General features: G+C 39.3%; 1 protein-coding gene across 4 annotated transcripts in view; it reads left to right on the forward strand.

The window, feature by feature from the left end:
* Window positions 1–10,391, forward strand: part of smarca2 (SWI/SNF related BAF chromatin remodeling complex subunit ATPase 2) — an 85,232-nt gene extending 74,841 nt beyond the window's left edge. For all 4 annotated transcript variants that reach the window (XM_083979908.1, XM_083979909.1, XM_083979910.1 and 1 more), the window contains 3 exons: window positions 750–882; window positions 2,366–2,499; window positions 9,048–10,391. In XM_083979908.1, coding sequence (XP_083836034.1) covers window positions 750–882; window positions 2,366–2,499; window positions 9,048–9,083 — 303 coding nt within the window. In that variant the 3' untranslated portion in view covers window positions 9,084–10,391. The remainder of the gene's footprint in view (window positions 1–749; window positions 883–2,365; window positions 2,500–9,047) is intronic.
* Window positions 10,392–15,091: the final 4,700 nt, after the last annotated feature.

Genomic DNA, 15,091 nt, shown 5'->3' on the forward strand with positions numbered 1-15,091 from the left:
AACTCATATGATGCCTTTGCTCTTCCAACCTTGGGAAGTGTAGAGACGTGTTTCCTTCATTGATTTAAAAAACAAACTAGAAAAGAAAAAAACAGACACATTTTTAAAAGTTTTATTTCACAAATTTGTGATTTTAAACTTGAAAATTCAGATTTTTTAAACCTAAAATGCCCCTAATGCACCATCACAGCCTTTTTCAGATGTGTGTGTGTGTGTGTTGGCGGTCCGTGCTCCCGCTGAGCTCCTCAGGCAACACTTCAGTCGAGCGTATTTGCATAACCTTTGTTCCCTGAGTGGCGTGACTGTTGAGCATCAGCCGTAACATATAAAAAGCAGAATGTGATGATTGGCGGCCGCTCAGAGCTGCAGCGAAGACAGACGTGATGTGAAGAACTCACAACACACACCGTCTGCTTCTCTAATGTGGAAATCTGCTGCTTCTCTAAGTCAGAGTAAATTGAATCCACACGGATCAATATTCGTATCATTTCTCACCATTTTCTGGTATTTGATAGAATCAACAACCAATTGGTTGATTAAAACTGAGAATTATAATCCATAGGAGTCGAGGAACCAAACAGGTGAAGGTTATTGAGGTTATTGAGGCTCACTGACTTGTATTTGTCCTTTATCCACCATCTTGAATCCATCTCCATCCATTCACGCTTCAGATTTTCTCTCTCGTTGATTCCTCCACTTCTTTTCACAGCATCTGCTCTTGTTTATTTATTTTGTATTTTCCCCTTCAGATCTACGAGGACTCCATCGTCCTTCAGTCTGTGTTCAAGAGCGCCAGGCAGAAGATCGCCAAGGACGAGGTGAGCGACGACGACAGCGACGAGGACGAGGACGAAGACGAGGACGACGAGTCAGAGGCCGAGGGTAAGAGGACACACACTCCCAACATCTCATTTAAATAGTACGGTGTGAACCAGGTTGAGTGCTGCTCAGGAAAATAGCTTTTGGTTTTACGCTATGAGATAATAACAGGACATTACCAGAGTTGTTTTAGAGGTAAAGGCACATCAGCAGTTTTGCATGAATTTCCCTCTAAAACAACTCTGTCTGGTAACGTTCTGTTATTATCTCATAGCGTGGTGAATGTGCAGGTCACAACTTGTCCACCAGAGCGTTTTGCAGTTGTTGGATTGTGTATTTGATGAGTTTGATGAGGGAAACTAAGAAATCCCATGAGCCTCCGTAGCGTAGCTATGAGCAGCTCGCGGCTCTGCTCCGCCGTTCTAAAAACAGCTTGCAACGACAATTAAAGGTAACAAACCTACTGCTATGTCTATAGCGATTATGGCAATGGGCCAATTTGCCAAAAAGTTGAACTATCCCTTTAAAACTATTTTTTAAAAGATATTTCTGAATTGCTCATCTTTGCCAACTCTTATTTGTCCCTGACCCTTAGATAGTAACTGCACTGGGGAAGAAAATACTTAACTAATTAGTAGAGACAGTTTATTTTATTCCTGAAATCCCTCTCTCAACATTTGCCCGTTTCGAGACAACAAAGAAATGTACTTACTCTCTAGTGTTTACTCACATGCACATTTTGAAATATAATATAATATAATGAATGATGGGCCTCAACTTTTCAACTACTGATCCTAGAAGTGAAACTGATTGTTTTCAGTATTGATTACTCTCCTACTGGTTATTTTCACAAGCAGCTGATTAATCCAGTTCCCAGAGCTCAGTGTCACACAGTGGCTTCAGTCAGGACTCAGATGATTGTGCTGTGGATTTACTCTTAACTGGATAAAACTGTCATTTTCACCCATCAATCATCTTCGCTCTGTGGTCGCCAGTGACAACAGGTGTCAAGGGGACACTGGTGAGAAGGGAAACTCAAGGTTGAAAACTCAATTCGACCTGAGAGTGAGACGACGACGACGACGACGGTGGATTTACAACAAGCCTCCGAGCTCAGAGTCAAAGCTGCTGGAGCTGAAGACGACAGCGTCTCCTCCAGACCGTCGCAGCCGCGGAGGAAGAGCCAGGAGCGACGGGATCGACTCCACAAATCCAGCTTTTAGAGGCGGCCAAAGGCCTTCGACAAACTTTTGAATTAGGCGTCTGAAAAGTTTCGTAATTGATTTTAGATCTTAGATACATTTTTCAAACATGTCTTAAAAAAACATAAATTACCTTAAGCATCAGGGGTTATTGAGCGAAGACTAATGGACGGTTTTATCACTTTAAAATGAAGATGGAGGGGTCTGACTACTTCCTGAAGCCACTGTATTTTATCTTATCGTATGTCTGAGTCCAGATGTGAGTGGAAACCGAGCAGTGAGTGATTCTGTAATACGAAAACAATGATTAAGACTTAACGTGAACGTCACTGTTTTTCTTGCAGCCAAGTCTGTGCGGGTGAAGATCAAGCTGAGTAAAGAGGGGCGGAGCCACGACAAAGGCAAGAAGAGGCAGAGCCGAGGAAAGGCCAAGCCGGTCGTCAGCGACGACGACAGCGACGACGACCAGGACGATAACGTGAGTGACGATCATCAGTCACAGTCAATCACATCAGGAACTTGATCAAAGTTTATTTTATAAGGATAAACCATCTTGTTTTCAAAGGGGTGCTAACAATACAATACAAACAAAAAACACACAGACATACTACAACTAAGACAACACACATGAAGATGCAAACATCAGAGAGACAAAATACATGAATATACACAACCGCTACTGTAGGTGGCCAAAAATAGGCCACAGACAAATGTGCAGATACTTGCCCAGCAAAACCATGAGATAGAATAAATAATTTGGTAAAGAATATAAAAATACAGTGAGTTATATATAATATATATAGGTGCAATACCATCTGAAACATGTGGAGTTGAACTCAAAATAAGAAGACAAACCATATTTAAACTAAAAATTATGTTAAGGATCATATATTTGGAGGTCAATTATTCTTTAGTCTTTAAACAGAAATGCCCTTTTTCCAATTGATCCTTTGAAGGGGCAGAAAAGTACACAAGTATTAGTTGAGTGCTTTAATTTATATATAATTTTTGAATATGAATATGGAGTCAAAAGTTAAAAGTAAGTATGTTTTTTTTTTTTACCTTTAAAGAGGAACTGTCTAAGTCGGGTCTCTTCTTCCCTGTATTGCTAACCCTCCTCTTGGCCATGTGCATTTGTTTACAGCGAAGCCGGCGAGAAATCAATCCATGTAGCAGTGGATAACGTTACATATCATATATGATGTTACGACGTGTATATTTGTGTAGTTTAATCCGTCATAAATAAGAAATTACGGGTTACAAGGCGTTTGTGTGGCGGTGCCGCAGAGAAGAGAGCTGGGACACCGGGTCGGAGGCTCTGATCTTGCAAGGTTGGTTTTCAGCCAAGAGAAGCAATGAGTGACACACAGGGGGAAGGTAGAGAGCCTCCATTCTCCCTCATAACAAGTTAAACCATTTATTAAACCATCAAAATGACTCCAGAGCTGTTTAATGAAGGTAAAAATGTAGCATAGTCAAGCTATAAATCCTGCCTAGTTCCTCTTTAAAGGGAATTCCTTCAAATTTGTTATAAACCATGGATGAGCCGATTAGATTTTGGGTCTCAAAGGGGTCTAAAGGTCACACTAATGGTTAATATTTTCTGTCACGGTGGATAAACAAGGATGTGATGAGTCAGACGTCAGACCATGAGGTTCAGGATGTGGTCAGATAAATATCATCGAGCCGCTGAGAGAGAGAAAAAAATCAAACCTGTGTGAACCGAAGGTGAAGGGTCGAGTTTCTCCTTGAATTAGAAAACAGTGTCGTGACCCGACGAGTCCGATAAAAACAGGAGAATGATGGGATGGAAAATCACTCTATTTCTGCTTCTGCATCGCTACATCTTCTGTTGTGCTCAAACAGCCCGAGGGTCCATTCATCTGATTGGGAATAAGGAATTAGATAAATAAAAGTCGTACCATGGATGTTCCCATCTCCACGGTGACAGATCGTACAGGTCATTTGATCTGACCACATCATCATGTTGCACCTTAAGCTCAGTGGGCGTTTTTTTATTGAGCTGCAGATTCAATATGAGCGATGCCACCTGTCACGTTGTGGAGCTGCTGATCGGATTTGAAGCTGCGGTGACAAACCTCACACTCTGTAATTACTGCAGGGAGCTCACACACACACAGAGTCTGGGAAGTGAAGGTGACATTTTAATAATCCAGGTGTGAGTCTTCTTGACATTGTCTCAGCATCCCGGTCGTTGTGAACTAAACTTAAAGGGATAGTTCACCCAAAATTCAAATGTCACTCATTATCTACTCACCCTCATGTCGACTAAGGGCTGGGAGAAGTTTCAGAGTCCTCCGTGCCTTCTCTGAGTTACAGCGGGGCTCCGTGCAGCACTGCATGTCCATATGACGGTTGCGAACGGAGCTCACTTTTCTTCGTCCAAAAAGACACACCAAAAAACATCCAAATACCTCCATAGTGCTCGTCTCTAATGTCCCTCCTGTATTGAAGCCCCAACATGAGAAATTGTTCCGAAAAAAATTAAATAAGTCTATGTTTTAAGCTTGTTTGTAGCGGAAGCTCCCAGCACTACGCTTCCTGGTCCGTCCAAATCTTGCGCGATTTGCATTGACACTGTTGCAAATCTCGCGAGATTTGGACTGACTAGGAAGAGCAGTGAACTGAGACACTGGGTGAACTATCCCTTTAAAACTCTGAAATACAGCAGTCGTACAATATCAGCATAAAAGATAAAGTTTGTAAAAGCAGAGAAGAGGAAGAAGACGAATAAGCAAACAGATGTCAACAGTTCAGGGTGTTAAATATTTAAAAAATTAATTAATTTAGTGAATGTTTTATGTGCACAAAATGTTTACGACGGAGATTAGAACTGGAACTAATTAACGTTTTCATGACGGGTTAAACTCCAGACAGTTTGCTCTTCTCATCAGATGATTGTTTTGTCCTTAAAACGCCAGCAAAGAGTCAAAGATTCATTCACTGTGAGTTCAAGATAATCAATTCAAACTGTTTGTTTTATGTCCAAAACCAGAAATATTCAGATGTTAGAAAGAAAAACAACAAATCATCATATTTCAGAAGTTTTAACGAGGAAATGTTTGAATTTTGAACTTTTTTTTTTTGCTTTGAAGAAAGAAAGAAAAGAAAGGGTCCAAAGTTTATAAACCGTATATATTCCCTTATGAGACGTCAGTTTTAAACTTCTCAGTTGTTTATTCCAATAATGTGACTCGGTCTGTTCACGCCACGGTCAGCTCAGTGTTCGCTCGTTAGTGAGAAGTGTGAGACGTGACTCTCAGGAGGAACAACACTCATCATCATCTCCCACCATGAGACACAGAGTCAGTGACGAGCTGTTTTTTTTTTAAACCTCAGAGGAGATGTGGATTTTTCTAAAGCAGCTAAAAACAAAAACACCTGGATGTTGAAACTGAGCAGTTTGTGAATGTGGAGGAAGAAAAGCGGATCTGTTTGACGTGCTTTAACAAATTAAGTCTAATTCTGAGAAAAAGAGACAGTGGCATGGTAATTTTATTTTATTTTTTTCAAGTTTTTGGTCACTTGTCTTCAGAACTTTATTCATCACATACACAGTTATAATACAGCTTGTAGACCCGTAGACTGTGCAAATAGGAAAGATGAGAGTAAAATAAATTATCATAAAAAATAGAATAGATAACATTAACAATCACACTGGAGAGTCTGATGGCCTGAGGAAGCAGCTCCTCCTGAGTCTCTCATTGTGGAAGTGTTTGCTCGATTTCAGCCGCTGATCAAGGCGTTACCATACATACTGTAATATCCCCTCATCCCATAGGGCAACTGTTTGAGATATTTAAATAAGTAAATCTGCTAAAAGTTGACGATGTTGTGATGGCCATCATTTCCCGAACTGCTACACGCTCACTTATCATTCCAACCTTTAATTTCAGAACAGGAAACAGAACTTGTTGTACCATTTTCTTTTCTTTCTTTCATATCTACAGTATCAGTTAATACATGCGTTGTCCATACATTTATAATGCACCATGTTCACATACATCTGCAAATGCATTGAATTTCTTTTTGATCCAAAATACTGGCAGATGCAGATGCAGCCTGTTATTGGTTGGTGCAGCAGTACCCATGAAACAGCTCAGGCTGTGGTAAATATAGATGAAGCACAAATATCAAACACTTTAAAATGTCAGGTCGTTGGTGAGAAGTCTGGGACCAGAGGAGAAGCTGCTTTTTTTTTTGGATTAAGATTTTATAGAAAAACATTTTTAATCTTCCTTTAAAATATGTTATTTCCAAAAAAAAAATCCATAGGTTCTTATAATCTATTTACAAAGTGTTCCTGTGCATCAGAAACATGTTGCATCTTGTACGGTCGGTATCGGATGTTCGGTGTGACGGAGATAAATCTGAAACTGGGCTCCATCTTCAGATGTTTCTGTCGTTACGTAACGTTTACCACACACACACACACAGCGGCAATGATGATGGTGATGAGGCCCCTGTGGCGACCTCCACGCCGTAAATCTGCAGCAGTTGATGCTCGTGCTGTTTATAGAGTTATTAAATATACTCCAGAGTTCATCGCTGTCGGCACACGCTCTCCCTCCTCCAGTAATAATAACCCTGACTTTCCTCTGGTGGCATTTACCTCGTGTGTGTGTGTCTCCCCATCCCAGAGCAGAAATCCTTACATTGATTGGCGAGTTTTAAAAGGGTTCTTTATAAGTGCGGTAGTTTCTTTAAAGCCGACGTGAAAAGGTCGAGCGTTGAAGCCGGAATGAAAACACAAAGACGCTGTGATAAATATAGAACCATGTGTTAGACACAGGTCGTAAAATACAATTGGAAGCATCTCTTGACTCATTTCCTTGATAAATGTCACTGTTTACACCAAGTTTACCAAGCAGAGACGAGACGGGCTGATAAAACCTGCAGCAACAAGTGTCGGCCCTTGTTCGAGGAGCAGCTGGTCGCCTTGACGATCCGTCGCTGTGAGCTTCGTCCCCGCTGCCAGCTCAGGTTGTTTTCTTGATCGACTCATCCACACAGACTTGAGGAAGTTTTTTTCTCTCTTACGAATTATTTATCTGGCCTCCAACATCGCACGAGTTTGGGGGGAAAGTGAGGCCATTGTGTCGTTTTCTACGTAACGAAGCAGGATTGGTCAGGAGCTAAATTACCTCACAGTTCCAAATTCTTCATAATAACTTTATTATAAGTTGAATTAGAGACGTGTTTGCTCTGCAGCACATTCATATTCCAGTGTTCACAGTTGCTCCATCACTTCATGATACATCCCATAGTGTGAAGGTTTACCTTGGTGGTTTGGAGTGATGATGTTCAAAGACAGAAGAAAGTAGAATCCAAACACCGGCTTTTCCTTTAATGGATCCTATTTGTTTCACTGATTTCACTCATTCTTTTCACTTGAAACAGCTTCTTTTCTTTTCTTTTGAACCTAAAATGATGTATTTGCGGGTATTGAAGAGGGAAATCAGCTGTAGCCTGGCTTCGCCCACTTACATTTCTTCCACTTAATTTTCATTTCCCTTCAGTTCTCTGTCTGGGATTGAAATGCTTTCACAGCTTTCCTCCTGCAGAGAATCTACCAGCCAATCAGGGAACAGAGGGAGTGGCTGAGGACAATTATGTTAAGATGGAAGTTGTAGTTCATACTAGGCCTGTACGATATCAGCAAACTGTCCGATGTGCGATGACACTGTTCATGAGAGTCTATGGCAGTGTTTTTCAACCTTGGGGTCGGGACCCCACATGGGGTCGCCTGGAATTCAAATGGGGTCGCATGAAATGTCTAATTAATAATTAAAAAAAAAAAAATACTGATTTCTTTTTAACTACTTATTATTCTTTTAAAAATTATGATTAAAAACACCACACACAATCTTAAAGGGACAACGAGGAGTTTTGGAAAAGCGAAGCGTTTTCACACTACATCTATGAGCCTCAGCGCACCGTGAAATTCTTTGACCGGCGCAAGACAGACTCATGTTTTCATTCATCAAGAATTAAAGTCAGAGGTTCGAAGACGATCACATACCGTCGTTGTTCCGACCATAAACGGCGATTCGGCCGCGTTATTCTCATGACTCGCCGCAAAACCGAAAGTAAAGAAACGCTGGTCGGCTCGACCAGCATTTCCGCCACCACTAATAATAACAAGATAACGATAGAGACAAAACGATATATTTATCGAAAATGGGCCCATTAACAAGTGTGGGTAACGTAGATTCATCCACATTAATATAAGACTTTATTATTGTCGCGGAATTTTTCATTCTGCCGATGGAGAAACTCCTCGTTGTCCCTTTAAACAACTGTATTCTATACTTTCACTTTCTTGAATATAAATCCAAATCCAATCCAAATAAAATGCAGCATATAAAAATATCTGAGCTGGTGCATCTTGATTCATGTGCAGTCATGTGATCGCCAGATTTGTGATGTCAAATTAGGTAATGTGCCCAAAAAAAATGTTGGGAACCACCGGTCTGTGGACACTGATTCAGACGGACTCTAGTGGTCGTTAGAGGAACTGCAGGTTTTGGATCAAACACAGGCATCACAAAGTTTCCCCCTTCATCACATGTCGTGATCTATTCTCAGTCGTGCTGTTTTTACTCGAGCCTCCAGTGACTCCGACCCGCCGGGTTGTTGGAGGTTAATGTAAACAGCTCCGGTCCACGGCTCGGCCCAAAGCCACGTTAACTCTGAATATTAATGCAGCGGCTGATTCCTTAAGCCGTCCATCAGAAACCTTTGTCTCCTCTCGTTTGTCTCTTTCTCTTTATCGCTGCTGATTACCAGCTGAACCTTTGCCTCTTGAATTCCTCAAAGATGTTTTTCCCTCTGAGCAGGGAGATGTAGAGACGTAAAAGTAAAGAGCAGGGCTTCACCTTTAAACCTTAGTCTCTCCTCACAGCGATGTATTATATGTCCAGCTGGCGATGACCTACACTACATCACACCCAGCTGCCTGTGAACCTCCATCTGTCCTCATGCTCTTCATCTCTTTCTCCACAGGATCTGTCCGACAAGAGCAAGAGCGACGACGAGTGAGAAGTGGATGCCAGGAAGTGAGGATATTGTTTATGGCACTTAACAAAACAAAAGGACAATATCTCCCATTACTGTCGTTCATGTGCATATTCAGATTTTCTTTCTTTTTAAATTTAGCTTCTTCTTTCATCTCCGTTCATCTCGTCTCTCTGTCTCTGTACCTGTGTGTCGTCGCCCCCTCTTCTTCCCCCTTGGCTTGGAAATGTATTACTAACAATCAATAAGCTACAGCAATACCAATCTGCGTATATTCCTGTTTTTAAAACAATTTTGTAGTATATTTTTTAACTCTGTGCTTTAACTAAATTTTAAATTCTGTATGAAAAAAGTAAAGAAAAAAACAAAAACAAACACAAACAAAAAGATTTGGACATGCCACAAGCGCTTATGCTTAATTTGTACTTGCTTGCTTGCACTTTTGGAAGATTAAATCTTAATATCCAAATTAAAAAAAACGTGTAATAAAAACATATATATGAATATGCTATATATGTAGCCGCCGACGTCCAAGTAAACTTGGAGAGCCACTGGTGAATAAATAAACGGCAATCAAGTTTTTAACGTTTAGATTTATTGTTTCACCTCGTGCAGTGCCAAATGTTGAGAAATTTAGAGAAATTGATCGTTCGCTAAAGCCAATAAGAGATTGTCTAATAATCGTAGCTTAGCTTAGCCTTAACAAAACCAAAAAACACAGAGCAAAGCAGTCACTGTGTTAATCTGCTGTTACGTAAAACCGCAGAGTTTAACATATCAAATCAATTAGTTTACCAGCTCAGACAATAAGTCGATCAACAGAAAAACAGTTTTTTCAAAGCAAACATAGACAATATAGTGTCCAATATTCAAACCAGAGGATTTAAGTGTTTTCAGTGTCGGGGAAAAGTCGTTTGATCGGCAGAATGTAAATGTTACATTAACTGCCTACTGAAGTTTGAGGGTTTTGTTTTAAAAGGTCAGAGATTTCCTTTGTCATTTCGATGTATTTCCATTAAATGAAAACAAAATAACATTTCGCTGAAAACACCACACAGAAATAAAAACAGCAGTGTAAGGGTTGACAAACTGTTGATACAGTAAATATGAGAAATTGTCAATAAATATAACAATAATATTATCCAGTTGTGATTGTATTGTGGAGGCAGATCCTGGACTGAAGGTTACACACCAGTAACAATAATGTTTGCCAAGCACACTCTGGTTAGTGGTTTTACTGTAGATGTTTGGAAACGTACTGTAAAATACATGGACGAATGGCAGCTAAGCAAAAAAACAACAACAAAGAAACAAAAAGGTTACACTCAACAACATGGATGCTGACTTTTATGTTTTTTTTTAGAGTGAAGGAGGTAACGTTAGCCGAGGTACTACTTGCTTAGATTTGTTAGATGACAGTTGCCATTTGATGGTGACCAGCAAACAGTGTGGTGGCACGTTCTTGTTGAAAGAAAGAACCCGAATATGGCGATTAACAGCGTTTAACAATCAATTATTTGCTAAAGGGACAACGAGGAGTTTTGGAAAGCAAAGTGTTTGTCAGAATTTCCACCATTAATTATAATAACAAAATAACGATAGAGACAAAACTCTATATTTATCGAAAATTGACCCATTAACAAGTGTGGGTAGCGTAGATTCATCCACATTAATCTGAGACTTTTTTATATAACCAAATACAAACTCCTCGTTGTCCCTTTAATCAATTCATTGTGAAAAAGTGAAAGTTGCCCGTCAAGGTTTCAAGAGTTTTCGTCCGACCAACAGTCAAAAATGTAATGGTCACTGTAGATTTACAAAAAAAAAAAACTGTGAGAAAGTGAAAAAATGAATAGTTTTTTCTGATGATCGACTGATTATTTTAGTCCTGTTTGGAAAAAAAAAGAAAAATTGCTCTGAAATTCAAAAGCTTGTCAGATGTAGCATCGCCAGCTAACGGCTTAGCAAACGGTCAAATGTGAGACAACAGGATTATAGTGTATCTGACATTAATGTATCTTTGAGCCAATGAGCCGACAGTTTTCAAAAAACGTTGAATTCAAATGGCCATAAAAACGCTGAATGCTTTTTTTTAATTTGCCTTTTTATTAAGAACAATGTAACCTTACATTTTAGAAGTGGCGCATCATGTAGATAGATCCACAACGTGTGTTTCATGTATCGTTTTCCTCTTGTTCTTTTCAAGTTGTGGCGACTCGGCGGGAGCTTTTTGAACTCGTAATAATGTCCTCACGCGTACAGTAAAAAGGTGCGTTTGGGTTTTTTGTTTTAATTTTGAGAAAGTGGCCTTCAGAGCAACAGATTCAAGGGAAAACACCTCGTCTCGCTGAGTGAAACCAGCGTTTATCGTATTGTAGCAGTAAATGTAGCTCTTTAAAGCGTCTGAACACGCGTTGGTCCGGCTGCAGCAAACAGATTGTAGAGAACCAAGTCTCCGCTGGATTTTTTGCAGTTTTCAGAAAACGGTTGACAAATATTTCAAAGAAAACAGTATTATGGATTTAAAAATCTGATTTGAATGACATTGAATTTAACAGTATATTTTAAACAATGTATTGATTTATACTTTTTTTTTTTTCTTTTTTTTGATCGATGTGTTTGTGTCGCTCGTCATTTTATTGTTTTGTATGTTGTTTGTAGCATGAAACTCTTTTGGCAATATACTGTGTACATGCAGATATACCATTTTTGTTTGTGTCATTATGTGCTCGCCAACTCTCCATAAGTGTGACTTAATCTTTTGCTTTCTTTGCACAGTGTCTTTGTGGTTGTATCTCATGGCCCAGGGCAAATAAAATCTCACAGATTTTCAGCACAAAACAATGTCTCCAATGTTTATTTATTTTATACATCAGTTTTCGCCAAAATAAGAATTAGATTTTGTATAAGTTTTGTGATGCGACCTGGTTATGCAGAGGATTTATTTATTGTTTTAGTTGAAAAAAGTAGTGTGTTTGGTGACAAAACTGCATTAGTGGAATATATCTTAGGGGTACATGTACTTTATTCAAGATTTTCTTTTTATGGGGCTTTTTATTCTCTACCAGAATAATTTAACAAATTTCGTAATTTCTTTTTTTTTTTTTTTTAATAATAATAAAAATCTGTCAAGTTTAGTAGTAAAATATGTGTTCGTAATTAAACTTACACAGATTTAAGTAGGGCTGACACTCTTAGTCAATTACTTAGCACAAATTGTGAAGGTGTCACATTGAGCCCTGGCTTTCTTACAATAAATTGATCAAATTCACACCTCAGCTTCGATAATGTACTGGTTATACTGTAATATAATATAATACTGTAAGAAGTGATGTGAGTAATAATCTGATCATGATATATACTTATATTACTATAACAATCCCAGGATCCATTTTGTGCATAACAGAGTTTTTATTCAGAAATTCCTGATTACACTTTGCTTATACTTTTTTTTTATACTAAATTACAATAAATTACAAATTACTAAATTTGTAGTGCAGACCCAATCCTTTTAGTGTTTGTTTTTTTTTGTTAGTAAAAGCTCTGACTATTTCTGCTATATAAATCCAGTTTGTTACTGATATCAAATACATGTAGCATGTAACCTGCTCTGTGTTATTGTCTTTACACAAGTCTTCAACATGACCTGATCAAACACTCTGAGGTAATTAAATACTTTCTAATGAACCATTTAAAACAAACCTGTGCTGTTCAGAGTATTTAAGTTTAATGGGAAATGGTTTACAGTCACAAATGTTGGAATTAAAGTCCCAGTTTAAGCAATAATCCCCCCACCCACCCACTCACTGCAGCAGTAACTGAGTTATTGTGTTTGCTGCAGGTTTGATGCCTGCGAAGAGTGAAACTACATAAGAAAAGCCTGAACAGCCTCGGGCGGCTCGATCCGTCAACCCGTCTCTCTCTCAGTTTACATACTGGGATGTCTCCTGACGACGTGATGTGAGAGACACAGCGACACAGAAAATCTATGACTTCTGTAGCCTACACCTGAAACATGTGTTCCCATGACAACAAGGTGTCGTAGAAGTTACGTTTTTTGGAGGGACATATCTTCAGGATCAAACATCTCTATTGGTTTATTAGGTGTAACCAGCCTCACAGCTACACAACATTTGTTTAGACTTGTTTCCTGTCCCTCCTGACATGTGGAGAGTCTGTGTGTGTGTGTGTGTGTGTGTGTGTGTGTGTGTGTGTGTGTGTGTGTGTGTGTGTGTGTGTGTGTGTGTGTGTGTGTGTGTGTGTGTGTGTGTGTGTGTGTGTGTTTTCTCACACTCTGTCCTTCCTGGGAGAAGAAGAGTCTGGTAAATGAAACCCAGCAGAGAGAGAAGAGGCCTTCTGGAAACACATTTATTTCATCTGGGACTCTGCATGTTGTTGCTCTGCTTGAGGCGCTGGAGTTAAGAGTGTGTTTGATGTGAGCTGTGACCAGTGCACAGAAACATCCTCCAGGAACTACCAGTACTACTGTTATTACTACTATTACTACTACTGCTATTTCTTCTACTACTAGTACTACATGACAGATTTTTTAATATTAAAAAAGAGGATATTAATGTTCTCTTTGAGCTGATTCTGTTCACTCACTGATGTAAAACAGAGACCCTGAACTCAACACGCTGCAAATTCACAAAACGTCAATGTCACATTGAGAATAGATGGGCAGATATTTGTGAGTTTTGCTTTTCATTATAATTAACAATAACAGATGTCTTCAACAGGGGGTCCGCAGTTTCCACATTTAATGGGATAGTTCAACAGGCCCATTGCCCTAATCCCTATAGTCGGTGCAAGCTATTTTTAGAACAGCGGAGCAGAGCCGTGAGCTGCTCAGAGCTACGCTACGGAGGCTCATGGGATTTCTTGGTTTCCCTCATCAAACTCATCAAATACACAATCCAACAACTCCAAAACTCTGGTAATGCAATTAAAGGTAACGAACCTACTGCTATGACTATAGGGATTATGGCAAAGAGCCAATTTGCCAAAATATTGAACTATCCCTTTAAGCTTAAAATAAAAACGTTAATTTGAATAGCTTGCAGATTGCATTAAAAGACATTGTTAATATTGGCATTGTTAATATTGGCATTGGTATCAGATCAGGTGTGTTTATAAATGGCAGCGGCCATGAATATATAAAACTCTTTTATTATATGAATAGCTCAGTGTTGAATCCAGGGTACATTTTTACATGGTACTAGGCCCAGTTTAATATAATACACAATTTAAGATAATATAAGTATTTAAAGTAGGGGGTTCCTGCTTCGTCCTTGGCCTGAAAAATGTTGAAGACCCCTGAGCTACAGTATAAAATATAAAATTGATGATGTGAATTTTGTTTTGCCTTGTACCAATCAAACTCTTTACATGGGTATGTTCTGTTGGACTCAACGTTTCAGTAGCAACACAACACTTATGGTGCTGAAAATGCTCAACAAATTGCAGCTTGTGTGATTTGGATGTCGCACTTTGGCCGTATTGTGTTTCTGATGATTATATTGTGATTAAAGGTGTACAGAAAAGAAAATTGAATTTAAGCCCACTCTGGGTCATAAAATTAGTGTAATAACTCATCTTTCAGACGATGTAGGCCAAACTTTGTGCAAAATTCTATTTTTGAGTAAATCCGGGATGAAAGTGTGTATTTTAGTGTAGTTTTTTTTTTCGCATTGGATAATGCAGGGGCACGGATTATACGTCAGCCTGTACACGATTCACCAGCCACTGATATTGGATCCGTAATCCGTCATTCAAACGTCTGACACACGCACACACACACGGAGCTCGGGCTCGCCCCAAGCTTTAATATCCCGCCCGCTCGATAACGACCAATCAAATTCGTTTTCCTTACTCGGGTAAACTCGTGTTGCAGCTCGTGACAACTCGGCGCGACAAACAGGACAAACGGCCATTTCTGTACACCTTTAACTGTGCAGCTCTAATCTTCAGAACATGCCAGCAAACAAACAAACAAACCTGTTGCAAATTCAGTCCAACAATAAACAAAAAGA

This window comes from Trachurus trachurus (assembly GCF_905171665.1).
Source record: "Trachurus trachurus genome assembly, chromosome: 9".
Taxonomy (NCBI): domain Eukaryota; kingdom Metazoa; phylum Chordata; class Actinopteri; order Carangiformes; family Carangidae; genus Trachurus; species Trachurus trachurus.